General features: G+C 41.5%; 1 protein-coding gene and 1 long non-coding RNA gene across 3 annotated transcripts in view; one reads left to right on the forward strand and one right to left on the reverse strand.

Moving 5' to 3' along the window:
• Positions 1 to 27,618, reverse strand: ABHD3 (abhydrolase domain containing 3, phospholipase). 2 transcript variants are annotated; one of them, XM_074576814.1, is made up of 9 exons: positions 27,336 to 27,618; positions 25,540 to 25,703; positions 22,848 to 23,030; positions 21,039 to 21,084; positions 18,090 to 18,202; positions 12,152 to 12,325; positions 11,437 to 11,485; positions 11,187 to 11,352; positions 1 to 2,126 (listed from the first exon to the last, which is right to left on the reverse strand). In XM_074576814.1, exons 1-9 carry the CDS (start codon positions 27,480 to 27,482, stop codon positions 1,948 to 1,950), a joined length of 1,221 nt encoding a protein of 406 aa, XP_074432915.1. In that variant the 5' UTR covers positions 27,483 to 27,618; the 3' UTR covers positions 1 to 1,947. The 2 variants fall into 2 exon arrangements, with proteins under 2 accessions (XP_074432915.1, XP_074432916.1); XM_074576815.1 differs by lacking the exon at positions 12,152 to 12,325 and having other exon boundaries at positions 27,336 to 27,558.
• The window catches only part of LOC141739473 (uncharacterized), a 6,501-nt gene continuing 5,337 nt past the window's right edge, over positions 26,549 to 27,712 (forward strand). The window contains exon 1 of the long non-coding RNA XR_012585719.1: positions 26,549 to 26,768. This is a non-coding gene — a long non-coding RNA (uncharacterized LOC141739473). The remainder of the gene's footprint in view (positions 26,769 to 27,712) is intronic.

Raw genomic sequence — 27,712 nt, forward strand, 5'->3', positions numbered from 1 at the left:
TTCTGCCGTTAATTGTGTTACTTTTATTTAAACAGTAAGGTGTGCTTTTAATGTGGTTTTATTTTTATGAATACTTCATGCTGAGTTTTGAACAGTACTGTACCCAAACAGTTTTACAAATAGAATGCTCAGTACGCTGTTTATTGCTCACTATTTTTGTATGAACATAAAAACTGGAAATGAATGTAAGAATAAATAAGGCACCCTACTAATATGCTGATTTCAGGTATTGCAGTAACATGCACAAAATTTTATTTTGCTTTTACAAGTCACTTTCCTCATTTTCCTTTATTAGAGAAAAAATAAGTTAGATTTTATTAATTGGGCAGGGGCCGATGCTGGTCTGAAAAGTCAAAACTTGAAAGCACTGTCTGATTTTTTTAATTTAACCTTCCACCTTACAAAACTAGCTTTCTTACAGCATGTCCCAATTTCTTTTTCTAAAGAAAAAAAGTATTCTTGTTCTTCCTTTGCTGTTACTAGGAAACATGCCTTGCAAGAGGACTGTTCACGTACTGCTTGAGACAAAAGACCTGACTTGCTTTTTTATCCGCGTTTTCTTCTTGTACTGACCCCGCTCAAAAGATAAAAATAAAAATGCAAAGACATCTTTAGTGCCTTATCTTGTGTGGCTGGGCCCAAAGCAGTGATTTGCATGAGGTGGGTGCTCCACAGAAGCCGGTTAAAAGCCTTTTTTTAACGTTGGTATGCCCTAAATTAGGGCTTCCCAACAGTTTCAAAATACATTCTGTCCAACTGTCCTTTTTCCTCAAAGGTCCACGTTGGCTCTCACTCTGTTTCAGGGCCGAGAACAGCGATGCCTCGGTCAGCCTCACAAACTCACGAGCCGTGAGGGCACAAATCTGTTTGCAAAGGCTTCAGTGATTTGACAACCTATTGCTGAAGCGCTGATAAACGATCACATAAACAACCCAGAGAGACGGGGCTCCAACCCCCCCACCCGAGCTCCCTGCCTTCTTTACACAGTTTGTTACATTCTTTTTAGAAATTATCTGAAACAATAGCAGAGACAAAGGGTTCACATAGTTACTTTTTTTTTTTTTAAATTTAAAGCAGATTATATCATAATTTCCTGATGTTCTAAAGTTTATTCTTTAAAACTGAAATGTTCTTGCAGCGTAATATAAACATTAACAGAATCATCGCGTTTACTGGTTATATGAAGTACGTATTACATATATGACAACACCCAGCTTTACATGAACTTTGAAATGCAAGATGTCTTTTAATTACATGTTATTACAGTACTGTTTTAAAGGAATCTTTTGGTTATATGTAAACACTATAAATTAGCTGCTTAAAAAATAATCATGTAAGACAAGTATGGCATCGACATAGTTTAAAAAACAATAACTAGCCCTAAATCTGAATACTGTCAAGGTAGAACAGCAAAAGCAGGTATCAATCTAATGCTATGGAATAACATGCTGAAATTTTGACTTATTTGAAGAACCAGCGCCTCTTTGTGTTCCCTCCTCCTTTTGTTTTCATATTTTAAGATTTTCACCATCAGTGCCCTAAGGAATGGGCCAACTTGTACTACGTGTGACAGGATAATATATGCTATTTTGAGGGTTGCCATTCTAATATTAAGAGCAATCTAAATTAAGTCTCCTAAATATATACTGGTTTAAATTAAAATCCTGAGGAATGATAATCTCTTTACTTGATGGTTTTAGTTAAGTGCAATTTGATGTATGCAGAATGCTGTTTCATTTAAGGTCATTCTTAGTAAGGCATATTAAAAATAAATATAAAAGTGACAACATAATATTTAGTTTCTTGCTACAAAATCTTAGGCAAAAAATATTTTTGCATGTAGTAATGGACTTTATCCATTTGCTGGCTTACAGGAGTTAAAATTTGTGCATTAAGCTTAACTGCCCTTGTCAGAACGTGCCACTGTGCTATAATAGTGGTCCAAAGCTACATGCTAAAGATTTTGTTTCCATGCTCGAACATAGCTTGCACGAACTGCTTGAAGACTCTGTCCATGTAAGTGCACTTCCTTGGCCATATTCCTTCCAGAAAACCAATATGGCCTCCGCATGAGGTCAGGACCAAAGCAACATTGGCATTTTGTTTGGCAGTTTCTACTGGTATAGCTAAAAAAGGGGGGAAAAAAAGTTTTTTAATTCCTTACCGTTCTGTGAAATGCCAGTCACTGAATAATTTCTCTTAAATGTTTCTCATATTATGTATGAATAAATATGCACAACATTAACATATGCTTAAATGTACCACAGGACGTAGAACCATAGCTGTATGAAAATCCAGTTCTCTCTTCATCATTAACTCGCTTTATCTGTGTGATTTTTCTGGTTGCTGTAAACATTTCAGCAATGACGGGGCATCATCTTTCTTTCAGCCCCAGTGATGAACAGCACCCATGTTCATGAGTACTTATGATTTGGTATAAATAGTGAAAGTGAAAGGACAATCAAGCCTGTAGTTTTTAACCTGTGTTGCAATATTCAACTTTGGAAAAACCAGGAACTGTGACCTTAATTGTGAATCCCCGTCTTTCTGTAGGAAACACAAAATCTTTCATGTCACGGTAAGATTTTGTCTGTAAGATACCCTACCAGGTAATATTGAAGATTATCCTGGGTTATTATCATTATTATATCTGATTTGCCATACATTTACACCTGCACGTTTAGACCACACTGTGCAAACACTCTTGCCCTGAGGAGCTCATAATCTAAATACGCGTGGTAAACAGAAAAGGGAAAGGGCAAAGAACTGCACAAGGACCCAGAAAGCTGCTCCGTGTCACCTAGGTTAGTGGTTCTCTCCTGAACAGTGACTGCTAGAAAATTGTTTAATTTGGAATGCATATTATTAGATCAGATACTACAAGGATTTTCCTTCTGGTGGGTTAGCGTTCAGCTGGATCAGCTCCCTGATCTGGTTCCCCATGTTAATGCCAATATAGGAATGGCGGCAGCCACAGTCAGATGAGGACTGTGGTGAAGTGGCCCTTGCAGTGGCGGCCTACAATTAGCTTAAAGTCGTCAGTGAACTACACCTGAGACACGTGCTGATCTTGAAATGCACAGAAAGGGAGACTTCAGTGCATCTTAATTGGAATATGCACAGATGTGTGGCCTAATCTGTGCTATCGCCTGGGCAGTTCCCTTTGTGAAAGAAAATAAAAGTCAGTTAGCGCAGCCGGGCATGCGAATGGCATTCCAGTGTGATGTGGTGAGACTATGATGGGATGACACCATCATTCGAACTGGTTGATACAACAGTGGACCTTCATGAAGCTGTGGTGTTTGCACTCTTGATATAAAAATTAAGTTATTTAAGCAACTTCCTCTGGAGTTTTAAGTATGCTAAATATACTCCTGAACAAGCAGAAATCCCAATACATTTCAGTGTGCTTTATGAAGTTCCATTTTTTAAAGAATAATTTTCCCATTCATAGAAGGGGAAAAAAAAATTCATACAGATTTTTTGATTATTCAGAATTGACAGAAAAAAACAACAACAAAAGAAGACATGCTTTGTCCAGACCGAAAGGAGTAGTAGCAATTTCACTGTATTGTCTAAAAAAGGTTATGATTCCACAAGAAAATACATCTCATTTTAGGTCATACACTGCTAAAGTAAAAATGCCTCGGTACTCCAACACAAATCAGCGAGTCATTTGCAGGATTTCTATTGCTGCCTCATTCATTTTAAAATATTTTTGAAGAGAGATTTTTAATCAGGTTCGCTTTTTGGGTGGTCCAGTTGTCCACACCCCTTTCTGACTGAACTTCCTTCAGAGACACCCCCCACTCACTCCTATTTCCAGGAGTCTGCTTTCCTTTACCCTTTTATATATTTGCTATTTCAAAGGTCATTATCCCCGAATAGTCATTATCCCTGCCTGCCACTACCTTCTTTATAGGTGAGTTCCTGACTTTCATTTTTCGTGAGACCCCACCTGGAGTACTGTGTCCAGCTCTGCAGTCCTCGGCACGAGAAGGACATGGACCTGTTGGAGTGGGTCCAGAGGAGGGCCACGAGGATGATCAGGGGGCTGGAGCACCTCTCCTGTGAGGACAGGCTGAGAGAGTTGGGGATGTTCAGCCTGGAGAAGAGAAGACTCCGGGGAGACCTTAGAGCAGCCTTCCAGTACCTAAAAGGGGGCCTACAGGAAAGATGGGGAGGGACTCTTTATCAGGGAGTGGAGTGATAGGGTGAGGGGTAACGGTTTTAAACTGAAAAAGGAGTGATTTAGATTAGATATCAGGAAGAAATTTTTTACTATGAGGGTGGTGAGGCACTGGAACAGATTGCCCAGGGAAGCTGTGGATGCCCCATCCCTGGAAGTGTTCAAGGCCAGGCTGGATGGGGCTTTGAGCAGCCTGGTCTAGTGGGAGGTGTCCCTGCCCATGGCAGGGGGCTTGGAACTAGGCGATCTTTAAGGTCCCTTCCAACCCAAACCATTCTATGATTTGGATGCTGACATACTCATTGCTGTGTACTTCAGATGCTGATTTGCCTACGTTTTCAACAATGAGTAACAGCACAGCACCCGTCCTTTAGCTAAAGAAGGACCCCCAGACAGAGCACATCACTCAAGATCTTGAATACAATGACTGCGGTGAAGAGATGCACAACTTAAAATAGATCAGGGCAGAAGCACCGGACCTGCAGAGTCAGGGGAGCAGTCTGTCCCTCAGAGGCCCTTACTAACAGTGCCTGGAACGACATGCTCTGTTCCACTCCACGGCCTCAGCACGGATGCTAAACCGACTGTATCCATAGAAGGGTTAGTGTCTTTTATGAATGTTGTGTTACAAGGTTCCTGCCCATAACATAAGGTATTTGATTGTGCCTTGAATGGAGCACAGACTGAGCTCCAGAGAGCAATGGGGATTCTCTCGCAAAGTACATGAGATTCTTTGCTACTCAGTGCCATTCATTTATTTCACTCTTTTCCTCCTTTTGAAGTTGCATGCATCTAAGTAGTTTACAGATTCGAGCACTTAGTAAGTGATTTTGATTCTTTACTAGGTGTAAGAAACCATGCTTCTCACTGTCTCTGCAAGAAGTCCTTGACTTTTCCTTTGTTCACCTGGAAAACTGAAAATATGATATGCAGTACCTGGGCTTTTCAAAGCAATACTGGGGCAAGATGAAAAAGAAAAGTCAATGAAATAAAAGCCTTGACAGGGAAATAGCACAGGCTGAAAACAAGACATGCAGAAAACAATGCGTTATTTCTTGCAAACTAACACACGCATCATTTCCAGACTCCAGACTCAGCACACGCTCATCTGGAGTTTTGCCTGAGTGAATCTGCCCAGCAATCTCTGATCTGCCTCCCTTGGATTCTGTGGATGAACACATTACCGTGTACAAAGACAGTGGCTACGATTCATGTCAGCTTCTGCTGGCTGCATGGGAATTTGCCCACTTATCCGTACCAAGCCATCTGCTCCTCTTCCCTCTAGTAGCGCATGGGCCACGTTAAACAGAATCCTGAGAGTGAAGCGGGGCTCAGACTCAAGCCTTAGTCCCCCATTCCTGCTTCAGGCAATGAATCACACTTTCCACAGCCATTCTGCAGCTGTGTCTCTTGTCACCGAGGGGACTAATGCGTAGGCTCATATGGAAGGGTATGGGGAGGAGCGTGTGAGGAGAGACAGACTTGATCTCCAAGAATCAGAGATAACATGAGAACTCCATCGATCCTAATGGATTCAGAATCAGCTGCATACCGGCCTGAACAAACCTCCTTACTAGCTAAGATTGTGCAAAATCTTGATGGTCATTCACTTTGTCAGACTAGTGTCAAAGAGTAGAGAGAAATATCCCTTCTTTTTATTGGGAAGAAATTTTTCACTATGAGGGTGGTGAGACACTGGAACAGGTTGCCCAGGGAAGTTGTGGATCCCCCATCCCTGGAAGTGTTCAAGGCCAGGTTGGATGGGGCTTTGAGCAACCTGGTCCAGTGGGAGGTGTCCCTGCCCATGGCAGGGGGGTTGGAACTGGATGATCTTTAAGGTCCCTTCCAACTCTAACCATTCTATAACTCTATGATTCTTGCTGAGAAAGTGGTTTGCTGGGGGTGTGGAAGGGAGATGATAGTAAATGTCTCCTCTGCTCTGCCAACCCAGCTGGGGAAGCACTTACAGGCAAAGCTCACTGTGATCTCTGCATACCTGTCATTCAGAGGTTGACAGCGTAATGGTATCTCCCAAATCAGTTTGCTGGTTGTTAATTATTCATTCCCAAACTGATTGGCAATGCTGTAGTGGGTGCCATGTGCTGCCTGCCTCCAAACAGCTACAGCAGCTCTCTCCTGGAAGCCTACCAGCACTAGGATGCTGGTTATCTTCTGTGCCAGGTAAAGGTGCCAGACACACACAGGTCTTTACAAATGTCATCTTCCCCATCCTGAAGTTCTCCATGTTCTAACTAATGTGCGTTTACAGCAGAATTCTGCCACAGATCACTGCTGTTACCACAAGCTGCAGCATTGGGCTGAATATGCAGTCATTTGCTTCCATCTGCAGGGAGGATTTTTAGTAGGTGCCAAGCTTCACCTGCTGTCACCTCTCTGCTCTTACCTCCCCTGTGGCGAACAGGAGAGCCTGCCCCTGGCATCCTCAGTCTTGGTACAGTTGGGTCACCATTTGTGTGACTCCTCCCCAGCTGAGTTTCTTGCTCTGCAGCCTCTCAGGAGAGAACTGAAAATGTTGCGTTGCTCTCCAGTGCCAAAATGCAAATGATACTTGGCAGTGGCGTGGTACTTTTCTCCAGGCTGTTTCTAGGGACTGTTAGCCATCCACAAATAAACCCACAATGCAACAGAGCAAATTCTGCAATGTAAAGGGCAGATGAATGGAGCACTGGATGTGATGCACTCTAGGATATAGGATGGCATGCCAGAAGATACTACTATTAATTTTAGTCCACATGTAACCTCATACTTATGTTTCTACTGACCAGAACTGCTGTTTGATCCAGCAGGCACAGACTTCTTATTTGTGATCACAGAACCGCAGTGTAAATACGTATCTGCAGAATTACCTCGTTCAAAATCAATTTGTTGTATGCTCTTTGCAAAAAGTATTTTTTTAATAAAGAACAATAGAAAAACATATATGTGAAGCAGCATTGCCTTAAATAAGTCACTGCTGTCAGACTTTCTGTTGCATTTTTTGTTTGATTTCTGCTTGTTCCTTAAACTCCTACCCTAATTTTTATCCATCTGGCCATTTCTTGGACACTTTGTCTCTCCAGACAACTTCGTTCAACTGTGCTGTTTACATAATAGGATGCAAAATAACATCTAAGAGCAATTACTCCAAGTTTGGTTTCAAAAGAATAGAAAAGGTTCAGAGAGTTCAATAATAAGTATAGCTGAGCTTCAGATGTGCGTTTATTTGGCACAGTGGATCAGGAGGGAGCTGGAATGGTACCTACCTTCAAGGGCAGGCTTTCAACTTGGGCACAACAGTCACCAGTGGCAATTAGCTAAGCATTAGTATAGTGAAATTTAAGTCAGATGCCTAATATGCTGCTTAAAGCCTCTGAGGAGAAAAATGCCACTTCAGATGAAAAGTTAAATGTGACACTGATAATGAATTCTATCATTCCATCTTCTTGCTTTATTTTTCACACTTACAAAATAAAAGGGCTTGACTTGGTTATATTACATATTTCCTGAAGCAATGGCTTGTTTAAATTGGTTATGGTGAGAGAAGTGTCATGCAATGAAGAAAGCGTTTGTTGTCATTACTTGCTATTATGCAATATGAGAACTGCATTCCAGAATTAAACTACAGATATGTCGGCTGCCAAGCTCTATGAACTTTAAACAGCAACATTGAGGAAGGATGGCAAGTGAATTGTTTCTTCCTAATACTGGACTGAGATTAAAGGGCACATTTTCACAATATATTAAAAAAAAATTGCTGGGAAGTACAAAGTGTACCAAAATCTTGTCTCCGTAATGAGTTTTCTAGGCCTGTTCCCCAGCTGTTGGAAACTACATCTGTCTACAACAGAGATGGGAGGTAGCTTAAAGGCTGGTAGGTATTACTGGGAATGATGAGGCATGAAATAAGCAGTCCCCAAAGTTAATAAAAGGCTGGGGTCTGGATGCGAAGAAATTTTGTGGCTTTGAATCCTTTATACAGTTGTGAGTGGAAACTGCCTCTGGTTGCCACAGGGTTACACATCTCCACACACTTTTAAGTCAGAAGAAACAAGACAGTTGCCTGAATAAAGTCACCTTCCAGAGGAACACCACCCCTTTGTGTTTGCTAACATGAAACAGCCCACAGAAATGTCAAGAGGACTGAACTCCGGTAACTGATGGCAGCAGCCATAATTTCTAGGCTGCTAATCAGGGTGCTTTGTGTCTCCTGACAGCACAACTTTTCACATTGAGGGCGCATAGTACAAACAATAAAGGACCAAAGGGTAGACACACATAAGAGAGTCATGTGTCATGCTATTGGCTGTATATCAGCATTGTCCTGGTGGCCCTTTCTAAGGTAAACTTGTCACTACAAGGACAACAGTTTACAGCCAACAGCATTAACTCTACAAACAGGGAATTTATTATGAATGTCTAACCACCCAAACGTTTTCATGGAGAAAGGCTGGTTAGAGTTTAAGAGAGGAAGGACAGTCATTACAACAGACTAATATTTCTTGTTTCAGAAGTGCTGGTGCTCTACCTCACACCCCTCTACACTGCAAGACTTCTAAGGCATTCTAACAATAGGTTTGATACTTAATCTTACACAGGAGACCATCCCTATCATCCGCTGTTCACCAACAGTTGTGTTTCTTTTAAAAAACAGCTTCAAAGGAGGAGAGATCTGCTACAGCTGTACTCCAGGGGACTCAATCTTTTGTCTAGTCAAACTAAGCAATCACAGAACTGTTGAGGCTGTAAGAGACCTCTTGAGATCATGTGGTCCAACCCTGCTGCTCAAGCAGGGTTACCTAGAGCAGGCTGCCTAGGACTGCGTCCAGTCAGGTTTTGAGTATCTCCACAGATGGAGACCCCACAACCTCTCTATGCCAGTGTTTGACAAGTCTCACAGTAAGAAGTGTTTTCTTTTGTTCAGATTGAATTTCATGGGCTCTTGAAAGCTGGAGGTTATATTCTAAAATGAAGAGACAAGGGGGTGGAGTATCTGCACTAGCTTTAATTTAGCTAATAAAGGTCCTAGTCCCAGTGATAATAGGCTGGAAAAGGTTAATGAATCCTCCAGGGACAGAGGCACACTGTCTGGTTCACTGCTGTTGTTACTTGTGCTAAAGAGCTATCTTATTCCTCCACAGTTACTACTTCATTTTAGAACAGAAACCACAAACTGAGCCAGAGCTAAACATAGATCTGAAGCCATTGTTCCCTCTCAAAGATACTTAATGGCAGAAACACGGCGCAGCAGATCACCCACCTTGCAGTACTATGGGGAAAGTCATCCCCAGGGTCATAAGACCCATAAAAATTTATCTTCACTATCCAGATTTTATATTTGGACACAGATTTTAGGGTCCCAGCCCAATCCATTCTGGTTTCCAGGACATTGTATGTTTGTAACAGAAAAAGCAACTGGCCAATTTCAAGGAAAAAAAAAATCCCACAGAGGCTAGTATAGACAATGGGACTAACTCTGTCTCAAAAAGTACCTGAACCACAAATGTTAAAGATGGATGCAGCATTCTAGAAGAAAACTGCTGTGTTTGACCAGATATTACTATTTTTTTTAAGCCTCTGTTTTGGCCAATGTAAGGGATAGGTAGTTTGGCTAATCCAGAGTCACCATTTTTTCCCTCATATCAGGTGGCTGTCACCTCTTTATACTCTTCATGCATAGCATGGATGCTTTTTGTTCAAGAGGAGGAGAATCAGACTGTCTTTTTCTAGTGCACTCTACTGGAGCAGCACTTTTCTCTTCACTTCACATTTGTCTCTAACAGGTCTTCAAACTATAAATAGTAACATCAGTGTGTGCATGTTTCTGTGTGTGTTGTACACCTGCGGACAGATAAACAGCACGCACACACACAGAATCTCTTCCAATTCCTTCATTCTTCTGTTGCCTGTTCTAATCTGTTTGCCTACTCACTTTGGTTTCATGACTCATTCTACAAGAATCTCACTTGACTTGTGATGGCAGAAGAAAACTTCCTTGAAATAAATTAAGTGTATAAACTTCATATTTGCAGGTGTCAGGTTTCACTGCTGAAGACTGTCCTCTCAACCAGCTATTCATTATAGTCTTTTTGCTCTACGTTAGCTTTTGTTCTCCCTTTCTGCTCCTATAACCAATACACACACCACAGGGACACACGTATCTTTTTAAGACAGTTAGCAACAGGGTTTTGATCTTCAGATCAAAAGCAAAATGTTCGTAATGATCATGTGTTTGGCAGAAAATAGGAAGAAAAAGGAAAATAGAGTTTTCAGCCTATCTGTTACTAGCTGATATTGCTGCTTCATCTTCTAGTTAGATTCTTATTAATTTCAACATGCCTCCTTCTAGGAGCTCACCTTGTCTATATCTCTTCCCTTACCCTAGCTATTGGCCGACATGATAACTTACATTTTTTCTTACTTTTAATTTTCAGGCACTGGAAGGTGGCACTGAGATCAACAGCTGAGGATTTCAAATCATCTGAAACAGAAGCAACTCAGACATTCTTTGTAGGGACTGGATTGAAAAATGGCGATAAAAAAATACTTGTTTTCACTTTCATTGAACTCTGAATGTCTACAGTCCTGACATCTGAATCTGAGTTCCTCATTATAGGGTCTCTTCATACTTGATGAATAGAAATGGGTGCTTCTGAGAGGGCAATACATCTAGTGTCTTCCTTACACTGAGATAACTCACACCCTAAATGTGCATATTTCTTTCTTTTGACTGTAAAGAGTCTACTAATGGCTAATGATTGCCACCCCATGGGCTTCTGCGTTCTGTACTAATCGAGTCTCTCCATCATCAGCTGTTTTATATGTGTCTTACGCTGTAAATAAATTGCAAGACAGATCCATCCCTGGACGTTTTGATCCTATGTACAAGTAACATTTACATACACCTCCACACATAGCTCTGAGTTCATTCTCAGACCTATGTAGTTTGTCTTAATAATTGCGTATACAGATAAGTGTATTTTAAAAATCCTAAACTTACCATGACCTGGTGAGAAAACATCATCCACAGAGTTTAGACATAACACTGGAATTCCTACTGACTTCAGCTTGCGACATGGGCTAGCATCTTCATAGTAATCATCAATTGTACGGTAGCCAAACATGACTGAAGTGAACTGTTTATCAAATTCTCTAACAGTTCTAGCCTGAAGTACAGAATTCAAATAGGGAACTATGTCAGCATTTGGAAAACAGCATCCAGCTAAAGCAGAAGTAACATTTTCACATACCTTCATCACAAGATCCATATCAAATAATTTCTCCAACATTTGTCGATGCCTAAAAGGAGAGAGAGAGAAAAATCGGAGGGCTTGTTTTTTGTTATATAAACAGATGTAGAACTCCTCTGCTTTACAAATACATTTATAAAAATAACTCTCTAACAAGAACATGCTTGGTTTTAATTTTCTGTCATATTAAAAACCTCTCTGGAATCTAAAAGCAGAAGAATTGTTCATTCATATGCAGACACATCCATCAACATAGTAAACATCTGTGTAAGCCATGAGAAAGATTCCAAAGATAAGAGAACTAAATATTTGGGAATACAAAATATACCCTAATTTTATAAAGCAAAGGATGGACTAGTCCTTCCCAAGCTTTTGCAGTCAATGCCAACTTAAAAGAATTAGTACATATACATATATATATACCCCAAGTCAATATGCACATGTCTAAAAAATTAAAAAATCCATTCACTTCATCCATAAATACAGAAGTACATTGGTCTTGTGCTGAGTCCCTTGAGGAGCAGAGAAATTGTCACATTGATGACAATCTGTCTTGCAAAGATCATTTTGATTTCAAAACTCGCAGAATAATATACACACAGAACAGCTATGTGAAGTATTGTTAGAGCATGAATTTTGCCAATATTATTATACCTGCTGTAGATCTCATGCTAACATCCTTCCACCTTGCTAAATAGTTCAGAAGGCAACTCACCTGCTGATAGAGGATTGTAGACAAGTAGTCAAGTAATAGTTGAAAAGAAGCCAGTTTAGTGGCTTCTCCAGAGATTCTACAGATTCAAAAACATTCCAACCCGCAGAGAAAATTGCAGCTGCCATTAAAGGAGTGTCTCTGCCAGTTTTGCCCAGGTAATTTAAAAGAAGCATGCTACAAACAGAAATGAAAAACAGAAACATATATACTATCAAATTGTTTGCTTCAGTTTAAAGCAAATATAACAATCAGCCCCTTTTTTGCCTGTTTCTCAATAGTTTCTTGTATCAGCCCTACAGTTGTGCCTAATATTTCTAAAAGGCAGTCAATGTAATCAACATATGACTCACGAAGTTTGCGTTCTCTCTCTACTGTTAGAGAGGAACTGAGTGCACTGTGTAGGATGTGGGTAGGAGTGCATTTAGAAATAAATAGAGATGTACTAGTCTTATTTATATCACTAAAAGGGAGGAAAAGGTCCAATAAATGTATCTTACTTGTGGAACAGGTATTCACAAATTGTTAGTAAGTTTTACCGTTTTACAAGCTCTTGGTCTTCCTGATCTGATAAGTCTGATCAGTGTCCCTGACAAATGCAAGCTGCCCCTGGCACGCCTGCCTCACTACGAAGCTCTTTTGAGTTGAAGGTAATGCCTTTACCTCACCTCACACATATGAGAGAACACAGCTGTTCTTTAACACAAAGTATGTAAAGAATTAAGTGTTGGATAATGAATAAAACTAGCAAAACAAAATTATGAGCCAAATAAATGGCTTAAGTCTTGCCTTTCTGACCAATTGCAACTTACAGTCTCTACTGCCGATGCATAGTTGAAAAAAGCGGAGAGTTCATTAGTACCTGACTCTTCAAATGTAGAAAAATTAAAATTGCAGGAAGAGAGTAAAAGAAAAATACTAACAGAAAGTCGTAAGTCTTATTTTACTGCCTGAGGCCTCGAAGTTTACAACCAGCGTTTTAATACCAATTCTTTGACTCAAAGCATTGTATGTTCTACAACTTAATATAGCTTCCTTTAGCAGCCTTTAGCAAGGACATCATGAACCAGCCTGCCATCACAGAGACTTATCCCTGTGCAGTACCTACCAGATCATAGGACAGCAGAGCAAAAGGGAAAACAGTCTTTGGTATTACCAAAGACTTGCCAGTTGGTGGGAACCAGCAGGAAAAGAACAGCAAACAGCACCTGTGAGTGGGCTCCTGCCATCAGCTCACACAGTTACACCCAGTGACAAAAGTCACCTGTGGCACTTACAGGAGTTAGGTGGCATTTGTTCCCTCTCACGCACAGAAGCGAAGGAACTTGTGAGTCACCAGTCTATGTGGTGTAAGAACACTGAGCCATAAAATAACTTAAAAAGTTGCAGTAGTAGAATAAGTCACTTCTCTAACAGAATTCACAGAATGTACATGGTAGAGAGAAGGTTTAGGAATCTTTATGTTAGAAAACAAAGTTCCTTCCAAAATAATACATACTGAAGATCAGTAAAACAAGTGGGCTTTCGTTTACATTTACACATTTGTGAAGTGAGTGTTTATTTTTCTTGTTAACTGGGCAAATGTGTCCTATATAGATTAACTGGCTCTTCAGAAAACTTTGAAAAGAGATAGATAATAAAAACTATTGTAAGATCAAGACGAGTAGATGTTTTTCACAATATGCCTCCGGTCAGGTCTCTGCTCCTGCTTAACTTTAAACATGCGAGTGGTCCAATTAATTTTGAAACATGGAAACAGTCCCCATGTGGATCATTAGAGACTCTTCCAGTTTTCTGTACAGTAAAGCATATGTTTTCTCTTTTGTGGTTCAGGACTGTAAAAACATATTTGAAGTGGAAGGTGGAACATCTTGCCTAAAATTGCCTAGTGGTGGTGGCGAAGTAAAAGCCAGTAATACAACACAGGTTCCCTGTGCCATACTAACAGACTTCACACTAACTTCAACACTATTTAGGATACCATAACTAGGTTAAGCCAAGGACAGAAATGACACTAAGGGCCGAACTGGTCTTTTGCGTCAGGTGCAAAACAGCTTGCTTCTACTGCACCTTCAGCCCTGAAAACCTGGTTCTTCACCTACTACACCTCAGCCCTCTTAGTTCCAGTGTAATGGCGTATCACACATTAAGTTACCGACAAAGAACTACTGTGCTTTAAATCTTTAGCTCATCATTGAAACAAGTCTCTACAGCAGATGCTTCTTTGGCTTTCACCATTTCCAGTGAAACACGGTTTTGCAATACATCATGTTATTTCACATTTTGCATGCAAAAGAGTCTGAGCTGGGGAGAGATAGCACGCCAAGTGAGCTAAGAGCCAACCGGCTTGCTAACCTTGCGAAGAAGAGTTCTAAACTAGGTTTGTCAGGGCATGGAGTACAAAGTCTGATGAGAAGCAAAGGCCTAGCAGGCCCTGATGAAGCTCCCAAGGGACAGCATAATGGGGGAGGCTCTCACACTTTCCTGAGAAAGCAGCATGACTATGGCCCATCTCACGTGCCGGTACCTGCGCGAACACACAGCGTGGGAAAAAACAGGAGGAATTAGAAGTCTGTGTGTAATCACAGAAAAAGTTTATTGGATCACAGAGACATGGAGGACTCACAGGCAGACAAGACTATACTGTGATGGATGAAAACAGACTCTTTGTGAAGGATTGTCCTTGAAGGCAAAAAGGAGGGTTTGCACCTTAGACAAAGATGCCATTTAAATGCACAGAACTTTTCCCTGGTGCAGGTTAGAGGCTAATTCAGAGCTAATAGGTCAAAATCAGATAGGAGGCTAACAAAGGGGATATCATGGTGGGTGTCTGCTATGGACACCTGATCAAGAGGAGGAATTAGAGAGCCCAAATCTTTAGGCAGCTAAAAGAAGCATCATAATCACCAGGCAGAGGGAACTGTAACCATCCCAGCATCAGCTGGAACAACAACACAGCAAGGAACAAGCAGATGAGATTTCTGGAGAGTACTGAGGACAATCTTTTGATACATGATCAATGACCCAAATAGCGGCAATGTTCTATGGATCTGCTACTCACATGTAAGGAAGAACCCATCAGGTATGGGAAGGTGCAGAATGGTCTTGGCCACTGAGATAATTTGATGGTGGATTTATAAGATCAAAAGTGAGTGGGGAAGGTAAGCAGCAGAATTACAACACTGGACTTGAAGAGAATTGGTTTTAATTTGGCCAGGAATCTGGTTGGCAGGATTCCGTGTGAGATGGCCCTGATGGGCGAAGTGGCCTAGGAGAACTGATCTTAAGGATAACTGAACATAAAGCACAAGTATGGTACATTCTGATGTGCAAGAAGTTGAGCAAGAGTGGCAAAAGACCACACGGAGGAACCAAAAACTCATGACTGAGCTCAAGAAGGAAGTCTCCTGAAGGTGGGAGTGGGCTGCCTGGGAGAAACAGTCATTGCCCAAGCATGCAGGATGCAGTTAGGAAAACTAAAGTTCAGCTGGAGTTGGAACTAGCAAGGGATATGCAGGACAACAAGAAAAAGGCTTCTGCAATAAGAAAGGCTTCTGTAAGTATGTTGATGCAAAGAAAGGCTCAGATCAAACAACATCCACTCCTTTCCCCTCATCAGTGAAGCCAGTCATCTCATCACAGAAGGCAACCAGATCGCTTAGGCATGCTTTGTCCTTGGTGAATCCAGTCACCTTCCTATCCTTCATATGCTTGGAAATGGCTTCCAGAGGATTTTTCCAAAGAATTGAGGTTAGGCTGACCAGCCGTTATTCTCTCCTGGGACCACTATTCAACAGAGCAAGGAACCTAGTGACAAAAGATTTGTAAAAGGCCAAGGCTACTTGTCCTCCTTGTCTTTATTGCTGAGGTCTGTTCTCAGGCCTCCTAGGTCCCTGTGCCTAGTGGCAAAGTATCAGAGAACAAAGTATTACTTGTGACTGAGGAAGATCAAGTTAGACCCCAGTTATGCAAACTGGACATAGACGTGTCAATGGAACCAGGTGAAGTGCACCAAAGCTCCAGACAGAGGCAGCCAATGTCATTATGAGACTGTTCTCTTTGACTTTTCAAAGATTGCAGCAACTGTGGGATATTCCTGATCCCTGGAAAAAAAAAAGGCACCTAGCTACAAGAATGCAAGGAGGAGGAAATACAGGCTGGTAAGGCTAACCTCAGCGATTTGGTAATATCCTCTGGAAGCCATTTCCAAGCATGTGAAGGTAAAGAAGGTGATGGATAACAGCCAGCATGGATTTACCAAGAGCAAAGCAATACTGAGCAACCCGATTGCCTTCTGTGATGAGCTGACTGCCTTTGTTGATTAGGGAAAAGGAGTGGATGTTGCTTATTTTGACTTTAGCAAGGCTTTTGACAGTCTTCCATGGTCTCCATGTAGCCAAATTGGAGGGCCATGTTTTGAATAGGTGACCTGCAACGTGTGTCAGCCTAGACCATTAGGCTCAGAGAAATTGTAATCAGGAACTTGAAGTCCAACTGGAGTGGTTGGACCAGATACTAGTAGCATTCCTCAGGGGTCAATACTGGGGCAAATACTGTGTAATGTCTTCATTAACTGGATGATGAAATGGAACACACCCTTAGTAAGCTTGTAGGTCAAATTGTGGGGAGTGGCTGGTGAAATGGAAGACAGGGCTGCCATTCTGAGGGACCTCAGCAGGAGAAATGGGCTGGCAGAAATCTCATGAAGTTCAACAAAGCCAAACGCAAAATCCTGCATGCAGGACAGATTAACGACTGGATAGGGAGCAGATGAAAAAGACCTGGGCAAATAGTACATGACTCAGCAATGCACCCTTGCAGCAATGAAGATGAACAAGTACATACTGTGCTTTGTTAGTAAGAGCAAAACAAGCAGGTCTAGGGAAATTATTATTTCCCTGTATTTGGCACTTATGAGATTGTATCTGGAGCACTGTGCCCAATTTTAGGCTTCCCAGCAAGATAAACACTGACATTGACATACTGGAGAGATTCAAGTCTTCATAATGAAGACACTGGGAAAATCCCAGCAACATGAATGGAAAAAGACTGTCCTGATTTAAAAGTCTTTCAAATTAATTATTTCTGTGATTATCAATAATTACATTGCTCGAACAAATCTGTATTTATCCCAAAGCTCCTACATGTTGTTAGTAGATTAATGTCAATATACAGGGCTATATCTGCCCACCCTCCATAAAATTTATCAGAAAGAAGGGAAGTCTCAGGAAGTTACCCCCATGTCTGCAGTGTTTCTAATGGAAGTTCTCCTCTCCTACAATTTTCCTTAAAGAGGCTGTCTGAACATTTCTCCTAGCTTCTAGCAGTGATTTTTCTAAGTAACTGTGCTATCACTGTCTGTTCTAGCTGTGCTTTCTGGAGAGAAGCCAGGACATGGCAAGTCTTAATACCACATGCTATATCAGCCCGTACTGGTTTCAACAACAATACTACTTCTTGCTTCTGAACCAGACAGAGCAAATACCCACAGCTCTTCCAGCTTAACCTACCCACACACTGCAGAACCCAAATAGAGTGAAGATAAATCTTGTCATTTCCAGAGGTTGCTAAGAGACATGGTATGTTAGCTCGAGTTCCTATTTTTTATCCCTCTGTTACAAAGACAGCCTCCATAGTTTCCAAAGATTGTGTTGCCCACCTGTTTGGCTGTCAATCTGTCTGCCACTGTTTCCTGTCTTGCTCCACCCCTCTCAACTTTTGAATGTTGGCCAATTTCAACTTTCCCTGACACAGAGCTAAAAGCCTCAAAAGATACAAAATTTCTAAAAGTCTTCTGAATGTTGACTGTTGGAGACAGACCCAAGTTGGCTGCAGTTCAGTAAGTAATGCAAGTATTGCAGAGTAATAATTTACCATCAGGCTACAACAGTCTTATTTTACGATCGTTTTAAGCAGAGACTTCTGCTCCGTAAGTCCTTACCCTCCCATAGAGACACCGGCTGCCATGAATGGAGCTGAGGGGTGCAGGCTGTGTACATGATGAATAACGGCCTCTAAATCCTCCGTGTTAGCTGCACAGTAAGTCCTTGGTGTCTGTAAGGAGTCAAAGGGAACAACGCCACCCTAAGCTTTTGTATTATCCTTTAAGGACAAAGCGAACTGTTGAACAGTGGATCATTTATATAACAAGATAAATTTAGCATTTATCGTGAAACTGCGCTAAATGGCAAATATAAACCCAGAGCATTTCACGAGGAGGTGGAGGAGGGAGCTATACTTGTTATCATTACAAAATAAAACAGGTGACAAATATCTTCAGTATCTGCAACCTCCAGGTCACTAGACGAAATCTGAACGCAGAGTAATGAGCTAAACTAGATAGAATTAGATCAGAACTAGATAGGCATTGATATTTTTAAACTACCCTGAGGAAATGGAAACATCATAAAAGCTGCAATTTACAGAAAAGGAAATTATAATGACAATTTTACCATCTTCATCCACATTCAAATGCAAACGAAAATATTAGATTTCAAATTCTGACAGTTAGCATTTGAAAAGTAGCCAATATTTAGATTCTACATACAATACAAGCAAATAAATAAAAAAATTCACCAGTGCCATTTACCTGATTTACTAAAATATTCTATTAACTAAAGAAATGAAACACATATATTATCTCTACTCTATCTAGCATCAGCATCTCTTCAAATGTTGAATTAAGACTTGGAATGACTTCCACTGGCATCACTGAGATTTGGGTAACCCCTTCCCTGCTGTTGCAGGATAAGCACAGCTTTTGAGCCCCGCCTGCACAGACAACTGCTACAGGCCACAATCTGGGGTACTGTCTGGAGCAATACAAGGGAGAGAAGTCCTTTTAGGTACATAAAAGAAGTTTTTTTCTAATGGTGTTCTCTAGATTTCATCTACAGCAAAAGAGAGCTTTTAACTATAGAGCTGCTACTAATGTGTTAGTGACCTTGACTTAACTATAGGTAGTGGCTGACCTGCAAAAATCCAGTATAAACATTAAAACTAAATATAAAAATACTTAATTATGAGTTAATTGAACTTATTTGTTGCCAGAAGCAACAGTGTATTTTAAGTTTTTTTTTAAATTGCTTTCAGTTGAACAGCCTGGATATTTGTGGGCAATTTTTACAAGTTTAATTAGATGAAACTAATTACTTAAAATACATTTAACAAGAATATTGAAATGTTGAAGTCAAAGATTAAAAAAAAGGAAAGAAAAGCTAAATCTGGATAATTAAAACAGAAGACTTTTTTCATTTCCATTTATGTTGCATTTCCAGTTCTCATCCACATGAATCACTCTTCACTGTTTTACACTCTATTAATGATAAACAGCGTGAATGTGTTTTATTTTAATTAAATTGTGAAGTTTACAAGGAAAAATAAATTATTTTTGGTAACTAGGGTCTAATGCATTCTAAGTTAAAGTGTATTTGATTAAAAGTTTATAAAACTAGAGAGATATATTGCATTTTAATTTCAGTTAATTCCTGACACTTTAATGTCTATCTACTCATTTTATGAAGATATTTTAAAACACCATCTTAGCTCACATTGTCTGTGGTCAATTTAATATTTGATTATTCCATAACAATAATTCACAGTATCTTTCTATAACAAACGATAATGGCATTTAAAAACTGATTCTTTAAATAGCTAATGTTTGTTGTAAATTTGAATCTATCTTTAAAGAGAGTAGAAAAAGAAAGACTTGCATGACTCATTTCTACTGTGGTGCTCCACTATGCTTCAAGCTCATTAACTAGGGATTTTATATTAAAATGTAGAAACCCCTTTGCAGAAAATGTGATAATTTCAGCTGGTTTGCTTCACAGTAAGATCTTATAAAGCTTAAAGATGTAAATCCGATTACAGTAAAATACACACAATGCATCCAAACAAGAGATCTTTTCTCTTAACGATTCAGAAATTCATCAATAAGGACTTTGTGTGTCACAAAACTGCTTTGTAGATCCATCTCCAAAAGTATGCAGAGAACTACTCTTAACATGGCAATATTTGCGTTGAAATGCTTTATCTGATTATGGAAAAATATTCTGAGCTTTTTAAAGTTTGAAACCAGGGGATTGAAAAATACAAAACAATACCGAGTATTATGCACATTCATTCCAGCTGCAGAACTGTCAACAAAACACATATGAAAAAACAAAGCTTATTCAGCAATATTTCACCATGCCTTGTCCCTAGCTGCAGAAAACGTTTATAGCTTCAAGACTTTGTCATTTGGGGAATTGCTAGTCATTTCTAAGCAAATATGATATGTCTGTCCCAAAGACAAAAAATGTCTTTTGCAGCTGAGCTCATGTCATAATTGCTGAGAAAAACACACATTTAACCTTTATGGATATATACATGGATATATCCATATAAATCTGGTTCATTAATTCAATAACACGTAATGTGGATCAATTTTAACGGCACAACTTCTTAACCATATCAAAATCTATTTCATACTCATATTGGCAACTGGGAAAGTAATTACAATTGCTTATATTTGGATTTGTATATTAAAACAATGGGAGGAAATTGCACTGATTGAACAGAACTTCTTGGATGCAAGCATTTTACATACTGTAGTATTTTTGGAAAGAAAAGTATAAGGATTGTTCATTTTACTGTTACAGATATTAACAATTTAAATTATTTCTTAAAATGAAATATTCACAAAAATTGTGTGTTGACCAGTTGGCCTCTTTGAGTTTTAAAATTAAAGGTGAATATTGGCACACGATTGATATATAAGATTCTCTTCTCTGCATTTTCAACATATTCTGTGAGTTTCTCTCATTTAAATCTAGCCGTACAAATAGACACGAATGATCCCATACATACTGCTTATATGTGAGATGTTTATCTTAAAAGGCATCCTTACCAAAAGATCCTCACCAGCAATTCCCCGATTGTTAAAAACCACGCATCTAAAAATTGAGAAAGTGAATTCAATTATACACATTGTTCATTCAATTAAAAAAGATAACTTAAAAACACAACAAAAATGAAAATACATAAAGAAAAACGAGCCAGTTCTATGAATAAGTTCAGCATATAAATATTTACAGTCCTACAGATCCTAAAGCCTGAACTGCGTGGAAAAACCTTTAAACCAAAATGGAGTTCACTGAAGTCAGTGGGACTCTACATGAGCTCTGTGATTTGCCAGTCGAGGTCAGATTGCAGGATGAGAGCCACAGGGGTTACCTGAAGATGGTACGTGCATTTTGTTCTGCCTGCACTCTGAGCTGGACAAACACAAGCCGTAAGCTCTGCCCGCGCAGGGCTGAGCCTAAAGCAGTGCTCTGACAGAGAACACCAGGCATCTATGTATAGACATCCTCCGAAGCTACATAATTTTATTAAATAGCCAAGAGAAATGAGCCAAATCAAAATTATAATGACAGCTGCATCTATGTTTTGAGCAGGGCCCTGGGGATGGGGATTTTTTATGGTCTGGTATAGCACAACCTTCTGTTCTCTCTATGCTGGTAGGAGTCACTGAATTTTCTAGCACTATTACCTTGATTTAAGGATCTATGCTTTCTTAATAAATCTTACTTTTCTATTAATCTTCTACCGTCTCACTGTAATAATTTTGTTAAATAAAATATATGTATTTTAGATGGCTTAAAGGCATGAAAAATTACTTATTTTGGTATTTCTCAAATGTTGCTGTTTAAGAACAAAATTATAGCAGTCTGTTGAAATCTGACTTAAACCTCTCCTTTTTAATGCTATACCTTCTTTTCATAGGTGATCAAATGCAAATATTTATTTCAGGAATACTTAAAAAATTAATAATAAGAAATTGCTTATTTGAGGCTTCCCTCCTCTGATATTTTTTACCGGTAAGTTTTAAAGTGATTTTTAAAGTACTTTGAACAGTTAAAGTGCTACTTTACTTTCATAATTTAGTAAAGCAGTTATCCAAACCTCCAAACAGAAGAGATAGCCAGACATGTAGGTAAAAGCTCATATACACATATTTGAAGAACTTATTATAGTCAGTACCAGAAGGAAATCTGCAAAGCCAAAATGTGATATTTCAAATACAGATCCTGGAACAGTGACAACTTATTTTAAAGCACAGCAGCAGCAGTATGATTACATAAAGGAATCTACTCATTGACTAATCCACTTATTTTACCCAACTCTGACCAGAAGCCTTAACAACAAAACTAAATTAAGCAGTGACAATTAACAGGTGGCAAACCTCTTCCTTAACCACCACCAGTAAGAGCAGGCTGGCTCTCCTTTCTACACTCACAAGTTTTAGGCTGCTGAATCGAGCAATTTTGGCATTCAGAAGCTGACCTCCTCCGAGCCTGCTGCCAGCAACCCATCCACACCAAGTCTTCCTGGAGCTGAATACAAACCCCTTCTCTAGAAAGTGTAAAGGTAACACAAATACTGATATTACGATTTAAGAAGCAGCCGCAGAGGCCTGTGCAGACTTATCTTGCTTTCACTGCAATCTCTGGGGCATGTCTGTAGATACCAAAACTGCCCTTCCGAATGTACAGCCTGTTACATAATTCTACTGTTATTATTATTACTAATAATACTTTCTTACATAAACTAATGTCTTTACATCTCATTTGCCTTAAGAAGGCATCTTGCACATACACATACTTATATTTGATCTTATTAGAAGCAGCGAAATACCAGCAATGAAATACAACAGCACCTATATCCCAGCGTTTCGCTTTGATGGATCATGTGAAGAATGTAGGATTCCTTGCTCGTTCCTGTCAGGCCAGGCAATAACAGGACAGTGGGTCTTGTGCTGGCGTCCGGATAATATAAGCTGTCATTATTATCAAACCAATCCAACGAAATCTGTCCTCCATCTGCTGTTTTAATGAGCTCACTGAAAGGCACATTTCAAGACAACACTGATTAGATTGAAAAATACAGGCATGCTATTAAGAGTGCTTACAGTGTACAAATTACCAGGTGTGAATTCTGCATTTTTAATTATGTTTTAATAATCAAAGTGCCACATAACTAGGTATGTTTACATGTTTACCATTCAGAAAGAGCCACACCTCCGGCTAACATGAGTTAGCACAGTCAGTTTGCGGAGCAATTCCCCATTTACGCTGAAGGAAGAGCTGGCCTTCCATGAATTGCTGCTGATGGACTGGAAGCTTGTAACTAATGTAATTTTTTGCACTGCCTTGTATTTTATATAAGCTTGTGTACTGTAGCTTTCCTTCGGATCATCTGAGAATCTTTCGATAGCACAGTGGGCAATGTGTTAAACATCTATCACATTTTTTTCTCTTATTCCAAAGAAGGGGTGTGTATAATGGAAGGCACTTTGTTATGCTTTAAACACACAGAACATGGACACACGCTACTATATCTTTCACCCTGTATCTCCACAAACTTTGCTAGAATGCACCCTTAAACCATATATCTTAAGAACGCAGCAAACGTGGTAATATTCCAAGAAGCTAAGCATGCATTAACCAATGAAAACGTTTCAGTCTTTTTTTTTTTAGAAACATAGAGCATCTTCCCTTTTCTCTGGCAATGAAGACGTTGTACGAGAGCTGGTATAGGAACTACCAAAATTTAAGCCTACCTTGCATTTGATTTTTCATTTGAAAGTCTTGATAGCACCTACTGCAGATTTTAAAGCTCATCAGCCTTGTTGGACTCATTAGCTCAGCTTTGCCCTTTTTCAGTAATGGGAAGTAGATGCAATGCTGGTGTGTACTGCCAACACAATCTCAAATGGTGCAAAATAAGCATTGCCCCATGGAACTATGTTTCTTCCCTCACAAACCTTGAAATAGAGAGTATACAAGAAAGGCTAGAAAAAGTGGACATGGCCATACCACTGAAATGTTTCCTAGTTACTAAAACGAAGGGAAGCTGCTAAATGCTAAATCTATTCTACCATGCAAACAGAGCTGAAACAACTTGTGCTGCATCCAGGTTCCGGCGCATAAAAGTACTTCTCCTTAGGTCTTGTGCCAAATGCCTCATTTGCCAGACTAAGTCTCATTTCTGTGTGAGAGAGATCAGCTGAGGACAAACAATAAATATGAGTTTTTTTCCTTCTTAGAATTCAGGCATCAAAGAACACAACATAAACCACACAGGTAAAAGTTACTTTGAAAATGCCAGAAGTTTTATATATTTGAAACAAGGCTGAATGTGGCCATGTTATGATTATGGTAAAACTTGTTGTTTCAACAGACAGATACAGTGATTCCATGACCTTTGCAAAATGAGGGCATTCAAACACCAGAATATTTGATATACCAGATGGGTGTGCTGCCATCCAGAGGGACCTCAACAGGCTGGAGAAATGGGTTGATACGAATTTTGTGAAGTTCAACGAGGAGAAGTGCAAAGTCCTGCACCTGGGGAGGCCAAGCCCCATGCACCAGGACAGGCTGGGGGCTGACCAGCTTGAAAGCAGTTTGGCAGAAAAGGATGTGGGGGTCCTGGTGGACACCAAGTTGAACATAAGCCAGCAATGCACCCTTGCAGGGAAGAAGACCAACAGCCTCCTGGACTGCATCAGGAGGAGCACTGACAGCAGGTTGAGGGACGGGATCCTTCTCTACTCAGCACTGATGAGGTCACACCTGGAGTGCTGTGTCCAGCTCTGAGCTCCCAGTACAAGGGAGACATTGGACATACTGGAGAGAGTCCAGCAAAGGGTCATGAAGATAATGAAGGCACTGGACTCCTATGAGGAAAGGCTGAGAGAGCTGTGACTGCTCAGCTAGAGAACAAAAGGCTCAGGGGGATCTTATCAATGTACATAAATACCTGAAGGGAGGGTGCAAAGAAGATGGAGCTAGGCTCTTGTCAGTGGTGCCCAGTGACAGGACCAGAGGCAATGGGCACTATCTGAAACACAGGAGGTTCCCTCTGAACATCAGGAAACACTTTTTCACTGTGAGGGTCACCGAGCACTGACACAGGCTGTCCAGGGAGGTTGTGGAGTCACCATCCTTAGGGGTATTCAAAAGCCGTCTGGACACAGTCTGGGGCAACTGGCTCTAGGTGGCCCTACTTGAACAGGGAGGCTGGACAAGGTGACCTCCTTTCTGACCTCAACCATTGTGTGATCCTGTGAACATATAACCACATTAGTTCCTATATTGTCACCAGTATTTCAATGCTCCAAAAGTCTCAGAGATAAAATAGGGCCATTTGGGAACCTTGGCCTTTTAAACCTACTGTATATTGAATTGAGGATAGAGATGGTTCCAAGCCCAGGATGGAGTTGTAAAGGTAAAGCATAAAGCAAAAAAATGGGCACACGCTTGAGCAATGACAGTAGCTGTGACACAGTCAGAGTAAGGTGACCTCTGGCTACCGAATCAATCACTTTCCAGAAGAAAAGCACTTACTTCCTGTACTGTACTTGGGGTCTAGCGGTGATAAAGGGACGCAGGAGTGTCTGCACCCGGCCTTCCCAGCACCAAATCGTGGGATAGTAAGTTTCTGTCACAACAGGGCAATATTCCTCGAGAAAGCGGCAGAAACGGTCGTTGCTGGCCACCAGCTGGGGTTTCTAGGGAGAGAGACTAGACTCAGGCAATGGGCATTCATATAAAACAAACTAACAAATAAATACATAAAGAAATTAAAATTTTTTAAAATCCTTTCCCAGTAAACTGATTTCTTTCATATAATCATATAATAATATAATCATATAATCATGGTACAGAGATAAGTAAAACAAAATGAAACGCCAAAATGTCCACTGAAAAGTGAAACCCACTAAACATTATGGATTCCTTACCTATTTCTAATAATATTCTGTTCTAGCTCTACTTTTAGCAGCATTGTACCTTCCACTGAAGAATCAAACTCACACTCTCTCCCAGTAGGGGAGAAAGATTTTACTGAATCAATTTTCTTGCACCGCGCAGAAATGATGCCTAATCCATGTACTTTGTGCACCTGCAGTACCTATTTTAACCTGGTAGGACACTCCTCCTCCCATCTCATACTACGGTACACAACTGCATTGGTTACTCATCTCTAATAATGCTCTGCGTACACAGATTTTTCTTACAGCTTCCATTTGTATACCAATTAACGTGGAAATCCCTGCATACCAAACATCTCACGTTTTAGCAACCGCGTTTCTTAAACTTCTCTTTTACACTGACTCTCCAACCCTCAAGCGTTAATAGGAGAATAATAGATGCTTTGAAGAAAACTGTTACACATACACAGTGGCAGCAGTACAGCCTCCTCACCCTTCGTTTTTCTCCTCTGACCAAAATCAAGTACCCTCTTCTGGCTGAAGAGGAAGGCTATGTTCTCAGCGGCTCTGGGAAGGTCTGTGGCAACACGCATGTCCCCAACAGCCCTAGATCTTTTGATATGCGTCTTTTCAGTTGATTAAGCATTCAACGAGGCGCTCTCACCACGGGGCCACTTTAGATCAGAGCAGGCTCACTGTACCCAAGTCATTTGCGAACGCCTAATTTATCTGTGAAACCACGGCTGACCTGAAGATGTACAAGAGCGCCCTAGCCCCCAAAACCACTGCGATAGGCGGCTCTGCAGGCATTTACGATGGTACCGAAGGCAGACACAAGGGCAGCAAACTATTTTATCACCTGAGGTAAACCAAAGAGGTCGGGTATTTGTTGCGGGGGAGAGGGGGTGCTCCTGACCTCCCTTGCCAAACCATCGGCCCCCAGCTAAGCTCTCCCCCCGCTACCACGGCATTTTGGGGACGGAGCCCGAGGACGGAGCTCCTTCCCCTCCCGGGCCGGGCAGGACACCGGGGGCGACGGAGCAAACGCCTCGGGGGTTCACCGACGGTCCCGGCGAGGCGCGGGGCGGGGTGCGTGTGTGCGCTGCGCGGTCCGGCCCGGCGGCGGAGACGGGCCTGTGCTGGGGGTGGGGGGCGAGAAGGGTTTCGGCTAGGCGGGACCCCGGGGAGGCTCCTCCAGAGGAAGGACGGGGAGGGGGCGTGAGGACGGGGAGGGGGTGTGAGGACGAGGCGGACGCAGCGCCCTGCTTCCCCCCCCGCCCCGCGGCCATTTCAGCTGCCTCCCCTAAGGGGGGGTTGGTGGAGGTGACCTTTGCGGGACGGTCCCCGCCGGGACGATGTCCCGTGTCCCCCCCTCCTCCCCCATGGCGGGACACCTGCGGATCCCTCCCGCCCCGCCGCCCTCCCGCTCACCTTGGCGATGCTGCTGAGGTAGTAGCAGGCGTAGGCGACGCCGAAGCCCAGCACCAGCGACAAGCCCACGCCGGAGCCGAAGAGCCCCACGCGGACCTGGCTCTCCAGGTAGAGGGAGAGCTCCCTGGTCAGCACCTGCCAGTCCATGGCACACACCGGGCAGGGCACAGCACCCCGGCTGCCGCGGCCGAGCCCACCCCGCCGCGGAGGGGGGAGGAGGAGGAGGTGGAGCCGCGGACCGCTCCGCGCTACAGCGCCGCCGGCGGCATGCCCGCACCGCCCCGCACCGCTCCCGCCTCGGCCGCCGAGGCCTGCGGGGCCGGCTCGGAGCGGGAAGGCGGGCTGCGGGCGGGCCGACCTCCTCCTGCAAGCGGGCC

Source organism: Larus michahellis, chromosome 2 (genome assembly GCF_964199755.1).
Source record: "Larus michahellis chromosome 2, bLarMic1.1, whole genome shotgun sequence".
NCBI lineage: Eukaryota > Metazoa > Chordata > Aves > Charadriiformes > Laridae > Larus > Larus michahellis.